The sequence below is a fragment of the Pristiophorus japonicus genome, chromosome 9 (assembly GCF_044704955.1).
Source record: "Pristiophorus japonicus isolate sPriJap1 chromosome 9, sPriJap1.hap1, whole genome shotgun sequence".
In the NCBI taxonomy this organism is placed as follows: Eukaryota; Metazoa; Chordata; class Chondrichthyes; family Pristiophoridae; genus Pristiophorus; species Pristiophorus japonicus.
This window is the reverse complement of record NC_091985.1, coordinates 154,071,296-154,090,095: the sequence shown is the minus strand read 5'-3', so window position 1 is coordinate 154,090,095 and position 18,800 is coordinate 154,071,296. Positions and strand designations below refer to the sequence as shown.

Genomic DNA, 18,800 nt, shown 5'->3' with positions numbered 1-18,800 from the left:
TTCCCCAATGCGCACAGCCAGTCCCAGGAATTTTACTTCCTTCAGGCCGATCTGTGCCTTCTTGGGGTTTACTTTAAATCCTTCTTCTTTCAGCAGCTCCAGCAGTTCAGCCAGCAGTGGGCCATGCTCTTCCCCTTCATCGGTGAACAGGAGCAGGTCATGCACACACTGTACAAACTGCTGGGGTCTGCTGAAACTCTTTAAACAGTTGGCCATACACTGATGGAAAATACTGGGCCTGTTGTGGAAGCCCTGAGGGAAACAGTTCCCAGTGTATTGCTGTCCTTTAAAGGTAAAAGCAAACTTGTACTGATCTTCCCTTCTTAAAAGGTATGGACCAGAACCCGTTGGAAATATCCAGCACTGTGCAGGTGGTCGCGGAGGCTGGGATACTTCCAGTGAGGTTGGCAACAGCAGCAACGGTGAGTGCACAGGCGGGGATGTTACAGTTGAGTACTTGATAGTTCACCGTGGCTCTCCCAGAGTTGTCCGGTTTCTTAACTAGCCACAATGGAGAGTTCACATGGGTAGCTATTGGTCTCAATACTCCCTATTTAACCAGAGAACCCAAGGCTGTTTCCATGTCTGCCTCCGCCTTCCTGGGGAAGTTGTACTGTTTCTGCAAAGCTGCAAAGTTTTTCCTCACATATTCTTGGTATTCTATCGGAGTGTTACTGACCAGTGATTCAAGGTCGTACCCCTCCTTGGGCTTCATGGTGAACACCGTCCCTTTTCCCTGTTTTCCCAGGATAACCATCACCTCACTCTCCTGTCCCGTACAGACTGACCCCCAAAGACAGTGGTTTCTTAAATCCACTAGAATCCCGTGGCCTAGGATGAAGTCAGCCCCCAGGATTCCTCTCCCTTTCTGTTCCCACTTCATCAGGACACAAGTCCACTTAGTGTGCAGTTTACCTAAATGAATGGAGAGCGGAATGGAGAATGAGCCAGTCTGTTCAGTGCCTGTGAAACCCACCAAGCTATAGGGGACCCCGTTAGACAGAGGTGAGGCGGCGGGGTTGCCTGCATAGACAAGGGTGCTTGAGGCATCGGTGTCCTCGTCACGGTTTTGGTTGGGAGGGGGCAGATGGGATTTCGGTACTGGTGGCGGTGGCTACCTTCCCAGGACCATCTAATATGCTTCAGAGTGTGGTTGGAAAGGTATCGAATGAGTGGGGAGGGACTGGCTTATCTGACTCGGCCCTTTTGTCCGGGGCTGCAGAACTCTTTCCTGCGCTATCTTCCAGGGATTTCTACAATCCTTTCTCCAGTGCCCACTTTTTTCCGCACCCGAAGCAGGTGCGTTTTGTATCGGAGGGGTTGCCACCCTGGTGGCGCCATTCACTCTTATCCTGGCTAGGTCGGATTTCGAGGACTCTTCCCTTTTGTGGGAACTCTTCTGTCCCTCTGCCGTTTTGGTAAGCTAGGGTCTGTTGCCTGACCGCTCCCTGTTCGGTGGCTTGGGGACCTCTTGGGTCAAACCAGGCCTCAGCCTTGGTTCTTATTTGGGGTAAACTGTTAGCTACTAGGCTTCGGAGCCAGTGGGCTAACTCGTCCGGGCTTAAGTTATCTCGGTCGATGTCCCCACTACAGGCACTCTGGTACACAGGCCATAATCGGTCTGCGAAAGCCTGTGGGGTTTCCCCTGTGAGCTGCACCGTTTTCTCCACTCTGGAGAAGGGACTCCCGTCATTGCAGCCCATGGCTTCTAAAATGTCTTTCTAGACAGCAGCAAGCATTCTCCGTCCCCTTTTGCTCTCAGTAGAGAGGGACTGGTACATCTTGCTGTCCAGGGATAAGAGGAGCATCTTTGCCATTTCTGCATCATCGCACCCATTAATATCCCCTGCCTGTTCCACCTCCATAAAGTGAACCAAGGGGTCTCCCTTTGGAATTAGCTTTCCTAGGTGGCTTATCATAGCCCTAAGCTGTTGGGGAGTGTGGAGGACTACATACTGACTTTCCAGGGGCCCTGGACCTCTGGCACTGGTGGGCGGGCCAAACTTCTGTTGCCGGACCGGGCACATTGGCCCTGGTTCTGGCTCTCCCTGTTCTGGCTCGCCTACCCCTCCTCCCTGCTGCCAGACCGAGCTGAAACTCAGTGCCATAGGGGGTGGTGGTTCGCTATCCCTGTCTGCCTCACAGCTCGTATGCCCCTCCTGCTGCTACATTGGTGTAGTCACCGGCGCCACAGGTGGTGGCAGTTTCTTCCTTCTCTTCCAGGCTTACCTGGGGCGTACTCTGGCGTATTAGGCATACTATGCCTTTTGCCTTGGACAGAGCCAGATTTAAACTTTTGATTTGTTGCTGGCAGGGACCGTGGTCTCTCAATTCAAACCCATTAGTGCTAGCTACTTTATACGCTGCCTGCACATCTTTTAATTTTTCTGGAGCTCTTTTACTTGTAGGGTGAGGCGAGTGCTTTCCTCCCAGTGACTTTTCATTACCTTTTGCCTCGGTAACCTGACATTGAAAATAGTCCTGACTGTTTTTAAACCTTTCCATTATCTGGGTCCTTTCCTGTTTTAGCTTACGGAGTTCTCCCCAGAACCTGCCATAGCCCTTTCCTGATAGTTCTCTGCGCATTTTGATAACTCTGCCTGTCGTGTCTCATTGGTTTTGTCCAGGAGTTGGACCTGTCGCTGTAGACAGACCAACCAAATTGCCTTCTCTATTGCTTCTTTGTGATCTTTGCTTGCTGTCCACTGGGCTGCAGCATCAGCTGGACGCTCAGCGCGCAATAGACCAAGCACCCATTCCTTAGTGACATTGACCTTCTTATACACATAGGAGGAAATTCTCTCTTCCATCTTGTTTCTTTGCCCCAAACCAGCACTTTCTGCCTCACACCCCTTGTACCAGAGTCCTGCCGCAGTCGCCATTTTGTAAGGGGTGGTCCCGGGGGTCAGATTCACTTCTGACCTACTTGTGCGGTTCAAATCGCTCCCACTCGCTTGGGTTCTAGACTCTGGGTTTATTTGGGGGGGTGTGATGAAGTGCAAAGGACAGCTGGTTTGATGCAAAAAAACTTTGTATTTTCTTGTCTGGAATAAAGTCAATGTCAAACTTATAATCACTCTAATAAAGAATACATTACACATTCAAAGGGGGTTACAGCAAAATTACACCTCCCACCTCCCAATACCTAATCTTAGCTAGGGTAGACTCCAGGGCAGACAGGGACTATGCTTACCAATCTTTTCTGGTCAGTTAGCGGTAGTTCGCGATTTTGGGGTTCGTTGAATTCTGTAGGTTCTGCTTGCCGTACCCCAAACGTCGGAGAAGACTTCTTACTGCGCAATCTTCAGTTGGGTTGAGTCCGCTGATGCGGTAAGGTGCGTTTTGGATCTATGGGGTAAGTACCCAGTTTTCTTCGTTAGAAATAGGTTCAAAGTCACTTTAGGTAATGTTTTCACCTGTTGGTAGTCAGGCCTTAGATTGTAGAGTGGAAACTTTTTATTCTTCGGTTTCTTCCTGTTGGAGTTTTGTTTCGAGTTTGGTCGATCGCTGTGGTTTTTCGTTGGTACCACGTTGGTTGTGGTTGGTTGTTGCCGCGATGGTGATGTTCTTCCTTCCTTCAGGACTTCGAGACTGGAGAAGTTAGTTTTCAACTGTCGCGTTGGTTTTTCTCCCTTCTTGATGGCATACTCGCAGTATAACACCTGGTGTAGTATGGCATACCCTCTGTTAAAACAGGAGGCCAGTTATACGATTCGAGTTGGCCTAATCTTCGCGCCAAGTCAGTCCAGAATTCTTTGGTTTAAATTTGGTGGGCTTGACTTTTCTTTGTAATATTTTGGCGGGCTCATTAAAAGTTAATATATGTAGGATGGGTTGCAGTTCTAAAACTGTTTCCAGATGGAAATATTAGTTTGGTAATCGCATGTCCTTTTGTGCTTGGTTTTTCACATGCAGGCTGTAGTGGGTCCTTTGTTCTTATTCATGTTGAAGATGGCTTTTCTCAGTTTAGTTTGATGGCTGGCCATCTGAGTTATTGTTGTAATGTAAATGTCTCTTGTGGAGAAGGGTTTTCGAATGTCCATTCCCCCAGACAATTTAACTTACTCCCAACACCCAGACAGTTCCAATAATCAAGTGGGCTTCTTTAGTTCCTTAGGCCCACACACAGGCTTAAATTTGTCATGTAAAAGTCCAAAATTCGATTAAAGTTTGTAGTTTCTTCCATAAGCACTTTAGGATTTCAAACTTTCCAGTAGATAGTCCCAAATTAAATTTCCTTTCGCCTGAGCCCAAACACTGGGTGGGGTGGGGGGGTGGGGGGGGCTCTCGTGAATTTTGCACCTTCAGCAGGTACAGCTGGAGAGGCGAGGTCAGGGTGCAGGAACGGCGAGAGATCATGGAGCGATGTGATCAGGGCCCAGGAGAGGCGTGAGTTTGGGACCCAGAAGAGGCGAGGGCCCAGGGACAGAATGGGCCAGCCCTCACTGCGATATGTGTGCGCACTCGGTCCATGCAGCAGAGCTGGTCTCCAGTCATCTTGGTTAATCCTTGCCACTGAACCAAGACCTAGCTCTGTGAAGCCCGTGTGGTGGCTGGTGTGCAACGGCCACCACACGTTAAAAAAATCCACGCACAGGCATCTTCCACCCTTCAAATGCAGTTCGGGACCTCGAATATCAGGTCCCTCATTGAAACACCTGTGAACTCATCCTTTTTTGGCGTGGAAGCAAGTCATCCTCGATGCGAGGGACCGCCTGCGATGATGATGATGTTGACAGATGGTGGTATGCAGCATTTGTTGAAACCTTCACTCACCCTGATCACGTTTAACATCTTCCTGCACTGTGTGCGGATTCTGGGGACCACTTCCCTCCACATCGTCCGACAGACTTGTGATGCGGGTCTCCTGCCAGTTGGTGGGTATAGGACCGCCCGCCTTCTCGCCACTGCTAAAACCAATGCCTCCAAAGCTTAATCGGAAAACCTTCGGCCGGGCTCTCTCCCTGGGTCAGTGATCAGCCATCATGATATGTAAATAAGTGCTCCTTCTCCTTGTCCTTCTTCTTAGGGTTGTTGAGGCGGCTGTACACCCAACAATGCTGAGAATGAGATGCTACAATATCATCAGTGAACCCTCCCCTTTAAGCAGTGAAAAAAGCCTGTGTCAATCATTACTTGCATTTAGACTGCCCCCGATATTGATCCATCTTTTCAATGTAATGCCAATGAGCTTGGGTTTTTCGACAAGAATCATGACTGCAATCATTTTAATGGGGAGTGAGCACGAATTTTGTGTGCACCCTAGACAATTTTCAATTGGTGCTACTTAACTATTTTTTGTTTAACCACTGCCCATTTCATGGCTATAACAAATTTCTAGCCCTGTCTCTCCTAACAGAGATATGGCTAGAAATTGCGAGGTGATAACTTTTGCAGGAGCACAAAAGGATCGCCAGATGCTAACCAATTCTAGCAGATGCAAACTTCTTGATTAGCGCTCCAGGAGAGAAGAGGAGCTCTAACTCATGTGCTACCACTTCCCTTGGAGGGCTAAACCAGGCAAGAGGGGCGGTAGCGGCAGAGCGCTGCACAATGTCCAGTGCAGTGCTGCCGGGATCGGAGGCTCCTTCCCTCTCTTAAAAGGGAATGGCCATTGCTTCAGGCTCTGCAGGATCCGCGACGATCAGCCCCAAGCAGAGTGCAGGGCTGATCAATAGCGGTGGAAGAAAAGGTCAAAAAATTGCACAGGGTTCATAAAAGGTTTTTCATCTACCTCACTGGCGATCACTTTAAATACCGCTCCCTACCTGTCCGGCCGACCTTACAGCGCCTCCTGCAGCTGTCGGTGTTGACGCCCGGTGATGCTGCAGGGGGCGGAACCGAAGTTCGCATCCGGGGCGGTATCAGGGTACTGCCCACCGGATGATGTCATGATCTCCGGGGTGCAGGAGATTGTAGCGTTAGGGTTTACTACCACCGCTAACCTGCAAGGCAAGTTCGCAGGTGTCGGTACTCTCGCAGCATCCGGTTGCTGAGCTGGTGGCGCCCCGTTATCGCTCCCCCAGAGGCACTAACAAGAGGCGCAAAGGAGCCCAATTTCTCCCCCTAAATATGCCAAAACAATGCCAACCTTGGCTCAGTGGTTGCACTCTCGCCTCTGAGTCAGAGGTTGTGGGTTCAAGTCCCACTCCACAGACTTGAGCACATAAATCCAGGCTGATACTTCAGTTCAGTGCTGAGAGAGTGTAGCAGTGGAGGAGGTATTGTTTTTCAAACGAGGCTCCGTCTTTCCTCTTGGGTGAATGTAAAAGATCCCATGGCACTAGCAGGGGAGTCGAGGCCAATATGTGTCCCTCAACTAACATCACTAAAACAGATCATTTGGTCATTATACAATTTGTTCATTATCTCATTGCTACTTGTGGCTTTTCCTTTCTTTAACATACCTGCAGTTCTCTGAGGAACAATGTATCAGGAAGATTCACTTTTTTAGGGAAGCATCCTGCAAGGAGACCTGATGCTACAGTGAGCACAATAATGCCTGTTGGAGTGACAGTCACTCTGGTCCTTAGCTACTTTACCTCCGGTTTCCAGGCTGTCCCAGGAGATGGCAACATCATCAGCCAATCTGCAGTACATGCTTGTATTAAATGGGTGACTGATGCCTTGTTTGCTAGAGCAGAAAGATTCCTGATTTTCCATGGACATTCAGAAGCAGTAGTTTAGAGCGCTGGGGTTCACAGATTGCAGGATTCCCCCAGGACCAGGGCATTATTTACTGCACCCACATTGTCCAGTGAGCTCCTTTGCACAACATGACCATCTTTATGAAACACAATGGGTACCACTCTTGTAATGTGCAAATGGTGTGTGATGACCCAGTGCATCATGCAGGTCCGCGCCAGCTTTCCTGGCAGCTGCTTTGATTCTTTTATATTACATCAGTCATCAATCCCCTATTTTTTTTCCTCTGCACAGCAAGTCAAAGGCTAGCTGCTTGAAAACTAAGGCTATCCTGGCCACCCCCCCTTCTGACCCGACAGCCCCTGCCTTCTGACCCGACTCCTCCCCTTCTGACCTGACTCCTCCCCTTCCGACCCGACCCAACACTCCCTTCTGACCCGACCCCTCCCCTCTTCCGACCCACCCCCTTCCGACCGACCTGGAAAGTCTGGAGATCGGAGCCTGGTGTCAGGGGAGATCGGAAGGGTCGGGGACAAGGGGAGATCAGAAGAGTCAGGGGGAGATCTCAGGCCACATCTTTGGAGCGCAGAGGAGGAAGGTATTGGAAAGACCACGAGTGGGGGATTGGAAAGACCGGGTCGCTGGGAGATTGTGGCTTGAGGGGACATCATGGCTCGGAGGGCTGGGGGGGTCGAGATCGGATCACTGGCTTAAGGTCCGATCACCTTAAGGATGGGTGTCTGATCCTGGGGGTGGGTGGGGGGAGGGGATGTAAGTTAGCTTGGTGGATTGGGGGGAAGCACTCTTGCTACTCCTGCCAACAAGTAGTGCTAAAAAAGCACTTGGCTCTTCCACTCAGCAGTCCTCACCTCCCTTTAGCTGCCGGCTTTCCGGAGGCCCGGGAAATCCGACTGGCCAGGGTTAAATCTGAAGTGGAGAGAGAATTTGAGGTACACAGCCTCATTAGAATATTTAAATGAGCAACCAGCCTCCTGGGAGCCAACTGGTTGCCCCCGCCCCCGTCCTGCCTCCATTAAAACTAGAAGTGGGTGTATTTGAGGTGGGTTGGGTTCGGGTTTGAGATTTAAAACATTTTTACATCCCACCCGACCCAAACCCATATGTTTTTGGGGGTTAATATGCCCCTCAATGATTCAGATGCTGGACCAGTCTGGTAGCTTCCTCCAACACAGCCCAGAGATGCGTCCCATGTGATCACTGTATGTAGTACATTGCACAACTTTGCTCAGCAAAGAGGATAGCACATGGAGTCAACATTGAAGGAGGACCTAGAGCATGATAAGGGAGAGCACATCAATGACATGGAGGATGGCGAGGAGGTGGAAATGGGCCACCAGTTAACTGCGACCAGAGCTGTTCAGCCACAGCTTACTGAAAAGAACAGCAGTGTTGTCATCATTTTCAATTCCTATTACATACCTGCTCTTGGTACCAGGCTGCAGCTCACCATCTGTACTGATCTATTGGAGAGCAGACTCTAGGAGGTCACTGATCACAGTGAAGCCCCTATCCATCTGCTCTCCCAGCCTGTCCGAGGCAGAGAAGTTGGTTCAACTCAAAGCATGCATGACTCCAGTATGACCATTCCCAAGAGGCGCTGTTACTGGGGTGCCATAGACTGCTGTGAGGTGGTGGAGAGGGTTTCAGCTGCAGCCGCCATCAGGGTGATCACATGTTTCAAGATTGAATGCAGAGTGTCGATACAATGCATGAGAACTCCACACAAGCGGATAGCGGATTCTACCATACTATCCAAATGTCACTGGAAGCTCCCTGGCAGGCAGTCCAATGCTTTCAGCAATTGATATTGCAAAGTAATCATCCATTCAAAGAAACACAATTTGGGCTCTTGAACTCTACTTCTCTGCCTTCTTCAGTAGAGTTAGGACATGAGCTGGCCCTCTAGTAAGCTCTTCCTCTGACCTTCCTTGCCACCTGCTCCTGCTCGTGTGCTTGCATGACTCGTCCAATCCAGTCCTGTCAAACTCACTATCTAAGTAACATGGGATACTGATTTGTGTGCTGTTGCTTGACATGCTAAGCACGAGTGATAGCACATCGCCATCAAGGTTTTTATTATCGGTCTGTCTGGCAGTTGTATCCGAGTCTCCTGATAGACCTTGGTGGAGAGAGACAAGAGGTAGGATATTGTTTCAATAGCAAGCTCGTGCTAAATCTTTGGCAGTACAATGCTAGACCAGATTCAGGAGGTTAGTGAGTGCATGGCTGAAAGAGTTCTGAAGAAAGAGAAGAGGAAGGGATGATGACAACAAGCTCTGCTGTAATACAAGGCCTCCAGCTTTGCTATCTCTGATGCTGACTTCTGTGCATCTTCCCATTATGTCCGTGGTAGACTTTTCCATAAGGGTGAGAGTTTGTAGAGTGGCAGGACCACTTCCTGTGCTGGTTGTCTCCTTCCTGTTGTGTTCAAGTTTCTCATGCAGGACGAGTGCAGACAGGGAAATGCTAAAACTGCACAAGCGCGGATTTTTGAATGGGCCCACGACCTCTAAAAAAGTTAGAGGGAACATTGCTTGAGATAATTAAGCAATTATCCCAGTGAGATAATTACATTTCATTGCGCACAGCAGCTAGGTTTTGGAGAAAATGTTGCACACATTCATATATTGTGCCATGTCTAATCATGTCCATTCACCAACTCGCCTTGCCAGCTGCTGACCATCAAAGGGGTAGAGAACCTCGCTCAGCCAGATCAATATTTAAAATTTAGTTTATGTGGCTTAGGAATATAAAAGCAGCCACTATAAAGCACCATTTAATTGCAGCAGCTGCTATGAAAATCAGGTCATGTTTGAAGACGCTTTGGGAGCATGCGTAGCTATTGAGCTGATCGTTAGGAATGCCTGGTGTGACAGATTCTTACCTCATCACCTCCACCCAAAAGCTCCGCTTGATAGTATGGGTGACATCCCCCATGTGGAGGATTTGTGTCATGAACTGATATTCTACCATACATTGTCATAGTATGTTGGAGTGCCAACATTTTGTGCCAGAAAACCACCCAGTTCCTTTTGTCTTTCGCATATTGAACTACATTAATAAAATGTGACTGCAAGTACAGTGTTTTGAGATTCTGAAATATTGTTGAAGTTGATATTGAGTTTCCTGTGCTTTGTGCCCGGGGTCATTTATTTCCCCAGTGCAAAGCACAGAAAATAGGGGCAAAGACTTGTAACAGCAAGTTTTCTGCCCTTTTTTACATTTCCTCAGGATTTAAGGGCGACCAGGTTAATGAGCCAAGAGTAAGCGTTTCCTGCTCTTCGCTGCAGTTTCACCTTGGACTGCTGGCAAGTGCCCCTTTTGAGAAAAATGGATTGTAGAGCCTGTGCCTTGAACCTCTCTATGAGCTGGATTTTCGGTTCTGCTCGTTTTGGGGCAGTACAGTTTGCACGCAGGAACAGTTTGCGCCTCAGTCAGCAAACTTCATCAGCTGGGCCCACTTAGGGCGCTAGGCCGGATGAGCAACTAAAAATTCCGAGCTAAACAGCCGGCCTTGGAGCACTGTAAGAGAGCCTTGGGGGAGGGGGGGAAACCTGATAATAATCCAATAAATAACTCATGCCACCACAACATAAATCGCAAAAAAAAACAATCACACTTAGTTGAGGTTGACATTACTTACCTCACTGCAGCCACTACAGCTCAGACCATCCGATTTCACAGGCAATCCCAGCATGGCGCTCTACTGAGCGTTGCGAATCGGGCGGCAGCTAAAAATCAAGCTGGTGTTGCAATCAGGGTCGTTGCACACCAGCTCGCCTCTTCTGGGCGGTACTGCTCTACACCCCGTTGAAACCGACACCGAAAGGCCCGGTGGTGTGCTGGAATCTGGCCGCCCGCCCGGAAGTGCTTACCACCGCCATTGCTGTCCCTCTGGGACGCTAACAGGGGCGGCAGAAGGCCGAAAATCCAGCACTTGCAAATCTTTTATCAGGGAGGAGCAGACTGCAGAGGCATAGGACCCAAGGTAAGTCCCTTTGTCAGCCTATTTGGCATGCAACAGAAGTTGACGTTCCTTCCTGGCTTCCAGGGGTTAGGCCCTACTGGGAGGTGGACTAGCACTAGGGAATGGTCAGGCCTCTGTAAATGACCATAGGAGCTTGGATCTTTTCTGTTCATCTGTTTCTTCATGTTTCAGGTTTTATCCTCGAAATATTGATATTGATTGTGTTTTCTATTTAAAATGTTGTTACATAGCATATTTTGAAGATGTCCTTGCAATAACACTAACCTCACACTTAAATCCTATTGTATTGCAGATTTTTGGCTAATGGGAAATTAGCAGCAATTTCCCACATGGAATTTTAAAATAAAGAATATGTTGCAATAAATCTAACCCTAGTTACTGTTTCTCTTAGACCCATCAGGCCTGGAATTGGTGAAAAGCAAAAGACGTTTGAAGATTTTGTTGAAGAACTACTTAAAGTGGATTCAGAATTATTTCAACAGGATCCCCAGGTATAAAAGTTATTTTTCATTGCCAAAGCTTCATTGCATTTTGTTAACATTTTAACGACTAAAAGGAGACATCTACTGGAATCAGTATTAATGAGGGAAATTTTAATCCCCCAAAATGGGTGGGTTTGGGTCTGGTGGGATGTTAAAATGTTAAAAATCTCCAGTTTTAATGGAGGTGGGACAGTGGAGGAGCGGGACTGCTCCCTGGAGAGGGCGCTCATTTAAATATTTTAATGAGGCTAAGTGACTCAGATTTTACCTCAATTTTAAATTTTAAGCTGGCTGTCCAGGTTTCCCAAGCCTCAAGAAACCCGGCAGTTAAAGGGAGGCAAGAGCCGCTGGATCCAGCAGGTAAGTGCCTTTCCAGCACTGCTTGTGGGCCAGGAGAAGCAGGAATGTATGCCCCCAGCACCCCACTTCCACGAATGGACCCCCTTCTCCTCATGATCGGACCCCTTCTCCAAGGCATGATGTCCCTCCGAGCCACAATCCTCCACTGATCCAGCCTTTCCGATCTCTTGCTGGACTTTTTGGTTCCTCCGCCCGGCCTCCAATCTTCTACTCCTCCAATCTCCGGCTTTCGGCCTCCGAACTGCACCCCTCCCCCCCACCTCGTGCCCTAATCCCTCCCTCCCTCCCTCCTTTCTGCTCCCCAGCTGCAGCCTGGTGTCGAAGGCCTACCCACCTGACAGCCAGCCAGCCTGGTAATGTGGCTGGCTGTGGCCAGGAAACTAAGAAAAAAAATGGTAATCAGGTCGTACCGTTAAATTTGGCAGGATGTGAGGGAAGAGCGTTCTTCCGGGTTTCCTGAACGTAAAATGGTTTCATCCCCGCCTCCCCATAAATATCAGGGAGAATAAAAGATAAAATCTAGAATAAGTGGCCTATACTTAGTTTAAAAAAAAAGTGAAATGGGTATTACTATGGATCTCCTGATGTGCAGGGCAGTGATTTTAGTATGGACCAACTGCTCTATGAACACCACAGCAGTAAAAGTTGATAGCTTTAAATTAAATTCTGTAACATTTTTAAAGTAAAGACAGAAAATGCTGAAAATATATCAGCGTCTAAAAGACTGAAACCCTTGTCAGAACACAGTTGCATTTTACAAGCAATTTAACTTGTTAATTCAAGAAAGAAAGAGAACTGAATCACCAGCTGAATATTGTTAATGAAGAAATTCATTGTGTTGCATGTTTCGCAATGCAAGAAGACCTAATAGTAATGTGATCAGTGAATTCAAACATCCTTGTTTTCAGGATTTCACTCAGCTTGATGTGACTCAGCATGTCATCATGATCTGAAGTATTAATAGCCTATGAGATAATTTTACCTTTCAGCAAGAGTAGACCATTCAGCCCCTCAAGCTTGCTCTTCCATTCAATGAGATCAAGGCTGATCTTATACCTCAACTCCACTTTCTTGCACTATCCGCATATCCCTTGATTCCCTTAATATCCAAAATCTATCATTTCTGTTTTGAATATACTCAATGACTGAGCCCCCACAGCCCTTTGGGGTAGTGAATTCCAAAGATTCACCACCCTCTGTGAAGAAGTTTCTCCGCATCTCAGTCCTAAATGGCCGACCCCTTATTCTGAGACTGTGACCCCTGGTTCTAGCCTCCCCAGCCAGGGGAAACATCCTCCCTGCATCTACCCTGTCAAGCCCTGTAAGAATTTTGTATGTTTCAATGAAATCACCTCTCATTCTTCAGGTGATATCAGATCAGTCACCTATTATACACTCTACCTAATTGCCTATCATGCAAGGTGTATAATGAGCGATCGATCCTCTTTTTCCCTGTTTTATGCTATTGCCCATAGTTAACATTTTTCACAATTGGCATAATTTAGAGGTAAATGGTTATTCGCAGGTTTTAGTCCGCGCAAAAGAAATTATGCTGTTTGCACCTAATTTTGCACAGTTAGCTCATTTGCATAACTTCAGGTCTAGATATGGACAGTTGGAGGGAGCACACTAGTGATGGGAGTGGAAAATTGAGTACAAGTGACACTTAAAGAGGACAATTTAAAGAGGACTGTCAGAATATACGAGAACAATTTTTGAAAGACTTTTAAAAGGTTCAGAAGGCATCTCAACCCATTTGCAATCTTTACCAAGGCTGAAGGCAGAAGGGACTAAAAATTAACAGGCAATAATGAATGGTAAGGACATCAAATGCACAATTCCGTCTGTTCAATGGCTGCATGAAGTGCTTAAGGAAAGAATTGCCCTCTTGCACCATTGCAGGGCACCATCACCATAGTTCAGTATTGCAACATGCCTGTAAGAAGGTGGGACCCAATCATGGTACAGTGACTGCTGATCACTGTGGCCTGCCTTTTTTCCCCAAGAGATACCCTGAAAGCATGGCACATTGTGATTGGGGTGTTCCCAAGGAAGCATCTAACAGTATGGTTAGTTGGGCATTCACATATCTTAATGGTGCCTTGCAAAATGATTGGAGCGGTAATGATTGTGTGTACTCACCATCTGCAAAAGCAAGGTATGTTCATCATCAGCTTGTAGATGTGGATATCAGTATCATTGTGGGGTAACTCTCATGGAGCCTGACCTACCTGGCATTCCTCCACTGATGTCCCTCTTCAGATAGAGGGATTTAATTGGGAAAACACAGTACCAGTAATGGTGTTGGAGCAAAAAAGGATTCATTGCAACAATTGGTATAAAGACTCATGAGAAGCAAAGTGTCAGTGAAACAAAATCAGTTGGGAATTAAATATTCAGGGGTACGTGACAATCTGAAAGGATAGACAGAAAGGAAAAGGAGATGGGGTAGTTCAATTGATTAAGGATGGAATCACTGCAATAGTGAGAAACGATATAGGCTCAAATGATCAGGATGTTGAAACAGTTTGGGTGGATATAAGGAATAATAAGGGGGAAAGGTCACTGGTGGGCATAGTCTATAGGCTCCCTAACAGTAGCAACTCTGTTGGTCGGAGTATAAACCAGGAAATAGTGGGGGCTTGTAAAAAGGGAACAGCAATAATCATGGGTGATTTTAATCTCCATATTGATTGGACAAATCAAATTGGTCTGGGTAGCCTTGAGGAGGTGTTCATAGAGTGCATAAGAACCAACCGGGGGCAGGCTATCTTAGATCTGGTCCTGTGTAATGAGACAGGATTAATAAACAATCTCCTAGTAAAGGATCCCCTTGGAATGAGTGATCATAGCATGATTGAATTTCAAATTCAGATGGAGGGTGAGAACGATGGATCTCTAACCGATGTACTAAGCTTAAATAAAGGAGACTATGAAGGTATGAGGGCAGAGTTGGCTAAAATGGACTGGGAAAATAGATTAAAGTGTAGGATGGTTGATGAACAGTGGTGTACATTTAAGGAGATATTTCATAACTCTCAAGAAAAATATATTTCAGCGAGGAGGAAAGGATGTAAGAGAAAAGAGAGCCATCCGTGACTAACTAAAGAAATAAAGGACGGTATCCAATTAAAAACAAAGGCATACAAAGTGGCCAAAACTAGTGGGAGGACAAAAGACTGGGAAGTTTTAAAAGCCAACAAAGAATGACTAAAAAAACGATTAAGAAAGGGAAGAGAGACTATGAAAGTAAACTAGCACAAAATATAAAAACAGATAACAAGAGTTTCTATAGGTACCGGTATATAAAAAGGAAAAGAGTGGTTAAAGTAAATGTTGGTCCCTTAGAGGACGAGACCAGGGAATTCGTAATGGGGAACATGGAAATGGCAGAAACTCTGAACAAATATTTGTTCAATCAGTCTTTACGGTAGAGGACACTAACAATATCCCAACAGTGGATAGTCAAGGGGCTATAGGGGGGGAGGAACTTAACACAATCACAATCACAAAGAAGGTGGTACTCAGTAAGATAATGGGACTAAAGGCAGATAAATCCCTGGACCTGATGGCTTGCATCCTAGGGTCTTAAGAGAAGTAGCGGCAAGGATTGTGGATGCATTGGTTGTAACTTACCAAAATTCCCTGGATTCTGGAGAGGTCCCAGCAGATTGGAAAACTGCAAATGTAATGCCCCTATTTAAAAAAGGAGGCAGACAAAAAGCAGGAAACTATAGACCAGTTAGTCTAACATCTATGGTTGGGAAAATGTTGGAGTCCATTATTAAAGAAGCAGTAGCAGGACATTTGGAAAAGCAAAATTCGGTCAGGCAGAGTCAGCATGGATTTATGAAGGGGAAGTCATGTTTGACAAATTTGCTGGAATTCTTTGAGGATGTAACGAACAGCGTGGATAAAGGGGAACCAGTGGATGTGGTGTATTTGGACTTCCAGAAGGCATTTGCCAAGGTGCCACATAAAAGGTTACTGCACACGATAAAAGTTCACTGGGTTGGGGGTAATATACTATCATGGATAGAGGATTGGCTAACTAACAGAAAACAGAGAGTAGGGATAAATGGTTTATTCTCTGGTTGGCAACCAGTAACTAGTGGGATACCGCAGGAATCAGTACTGGGACCCCAACTATTTACAATCTATCTTAACGATTTGGAAGAAGAGACTGAGTGTAACATAGCCAAGTTTACTGACTATACAAAGATGGGAGGAAAAGCAATGTGTGAGGAGGACATAAAAAATCTGCAAAAGGACATAGACAGGCTAAGTGAGTGGGCAAAAATTTGGCAGATGGAGTATAATGTTGGAGCTCATGCACTTTGGCAGAAAAAAAATCAAAGAGCAAGTTATTATAGGTATTTAAATGGCGAAAGATTGCAAAGTGCTGCAGTGCAGCAGGACCTGGGGGTACTTGTGCATGAAACACAAAAGGATAGTATGCAGGTACAGCAAGTGATCAAGAAGGCCAATGGAATCTTCGCCTTTATTGCAAAGGGGATGGAGTATAAAAGCAGGGAAGTCTTGCTACAGCTATGCAGGATATTGGTGAGGCCACACCTGGAATACTGCATGAAGTTTTGGTTTTCATATTTACGAAAGGATATACTTGCTTTGGAGGCAGTTCAGAGAAGTTCACTAAGTTGATTCCGGAGATGAGGGGGTTGACTTATGAGGAAAGGCTGAGTAGATTGGGCCTCTACTCATTGGAATTCAGAAGAAGAGAGGTGATCTTATCGAAATGTATAAGACTATGAGGGGGCTTGACAAGGTGGATATAGAGAGAATGTTTCCACTGATGGGGGAGACTAGAACTAGAGGACATGATCTTAGAATAAGGGGCCGTCCATTTAAAACTGAGATGAGGAGAAATTTCTTCTGAGGGTTGTAAATCTGTGGAATTCGCTGCCTCAGAGAGCTGTGGAAGCTGGGACATTGAATAAATTTAAGACAGAAATAGACAGTTTCTTAAACGATAAGGGGATAAAGGGGTTATGGGGAGCGGGCAGGAAAGTGGAGCTGAGTCCATGATTGGATCAGGCGTGATCTTATTGAATGGCGGAGCAGGCTCGAGGGGCTGTATGGCCTACTCCTGTTCCTATTTCTTATGCTCTTATGTAGTTAAGAAATGGCAAAATACATTTACCCTAACATTACTGTGTCTTCTCCATGACCCTCTGCATTCTTATCAACGCAAAGCAACTTTAGATGTCCATTTCACATGGGAGTGATTTATATCCAGCACATAAATGGCTGGAAATGCCATGCAGCATCTACTCTGCCAAAGTAATATATAAATGAGGCACCAACCTGTTTGAAGTAGATGCTTCTGATGGCAGTGTTCTCTGCCCTCTGAAAACAATACTGCGGCATGGGAGTTCTGGTGGAAAGGAACTTCATTTATTGTTCCTGGCTAATCTAAGTAACACGGGATACTAATTTGTGTGCTGGTGCAGAAAATTGCATCAGGCGGGCCTTCAGTCTCACTACAGTACCTCTCTGGGTTTCAGCTGCTGGCAGCTCTTTTGTCAGCTGAGAAACAGGCGGCTGGAAGTTGCAAATCACCTCTGATGTGTGATTAGTTCAGATATGCGCCTGGTGTCTGCCCTCTCGAGTAGATGTAAAAGCTTGCATGGGACTATTCAAAGAAGAGCAGGGGAGTTCTGGCCAATATCTATCCCTCAACCAACACCACTAAAAACGATTATCTGGTCATTATTTGATTGCCGTTTGTGGGACCTTGCAAATTGGATGCTGCATTTCCTACAGTACAACAGTGACTACACTTCAAAAGTACTTCAAAGTGCTTTGGAACCTCCTGAGGTCGTAAAGATGCTATATAATGTAAGCTCTCTCTCTCTTGAATGTAAGAGATAGTTATTCAAATTTCACAAATTCTCTGGGGGATATTTATTAGCCAGGACCTTTTCAAAAGTTTTATCGGGAGTCTGTAAAGAGAGGTGGGTCAAATAGTGACTGACCGAATCTGTTAAACAGATTTACATAGTTGGTGAATATATAAAAGACCAAAGATATATGCAAAAGTTAACAAGAATATATTAATCAGCATAGAGTTGGTGAACTATTTTCTTTATATAAAATAGTAGGAAAAGTAAGAAAAAAGTTTATGGGCTGGAAATTCGTTGAAGGTTTTTTAAGGCGCTAATATCGTGCGGGTGCTGAATTTAGCACCGAAAATGGTTTGTGACAGCAGCCATAAAATTCAGTGGTTGCGCCTGGTCAGTGGAGTGGAGCGCAAAGGGAAGTGTTCCACACCCCTCTCAGGGCGCTAGGCCAGGTGCGCAATTGAATATCCCATGCTAAAGAGCCGTCTTTGAAGCGTCCTAAAAGAGGCCTCCCGACAAAAAAAAGAATCGGATAAAAAACATAAAAAAACATTCCCTCTACATTACGCACCCCAAATAAAGTTAAATTGCAAAAAAAAAGAAGAAACAAATCAATCACACTTGCCTCATGCAGTCATTCCTTCCCTTAGTGCCCCTGGAAGCTCTGCATGCCAGCTTCCTCGAGCGGTGTCACTATGGGGCGATACGGGTGCAGTGTCAACCAAATGTTACATCCGTGTCGATACCGGGAGCGTTGTACACCGGCGCTATGCTCCCGGACGATACTCCTCAGCAGCGTCGGTATCGGCACAAGGAATTTGCCGAGCAGCACTGTCATGTATCTTACATTATTATATATAACTGTATCCAAACATGCTATACATGACTGTAATAAGATATGACCTGTAACCACCAGCATACCTTACCACCAGGGGTGCACTTGCAAGAGACAGGTATATAAGGACAGGTCTCAGGCAAGTGCAGCATTCCAGAGCTGTGAAATACAGGTGCAGGTCCAGAGTGACCTTGACTTCACTACATGCTTCGTGTGAATCTGTACTGAGGGGACAGGACTTTACAGTGGCGACGGGTTCCGGGATTACAGAATCCACAGAATGGCGAACAACGGATCAGATGAAAAGTACAATGCGGGAGACAATTGGGAGGACTTTATAGAAAGGCTCCAGCAAAGCTTTGTAACCAAAGACTGGTTAGGCGACGATAAGGCAGACAAGAGAAGAGCCCATCTCTTGACTAGCTGTGGCTCGAAAACATACGCTTTAATGACGGATCTGTTGGCACCCGAGAAACCAGCAAGCAAGTAGTTTGAAGAATTGAGCACACTGGTAAGAAACCACCTGAAGCCAGCGAGCAGCCTACACATGGCCAGACACAGGTTCTACAACTACAGACGCTGTGTGGGCCAGAGCATACCCGACTTCG

The 18,800-nt window shown here is 46.4% G+C and overlaps 1 protein-coding gene across 1 annotated transcript in view; it reads left to right on the top strand.

Moving 5' to 3' along the window:
* The window catches only part of LOC139273939 (centromere protein J-like), a 216,393-nt gene that overhangs the window by 17,893 nt on the left and 179,700 nt on the right, over positions 1-18,800 (top strand). Inside the window, exon 3 of the mRNA XM_070891010.1 lies at positions 11,046-11,145. Within this exon, the coding sequence (XP_070747111.1) occupies positions 11,046-11,145 (100 nt within the window). The remainder of the gene's footprint in view (positions 1-11,045; positions 11,146-18,800) is intronic.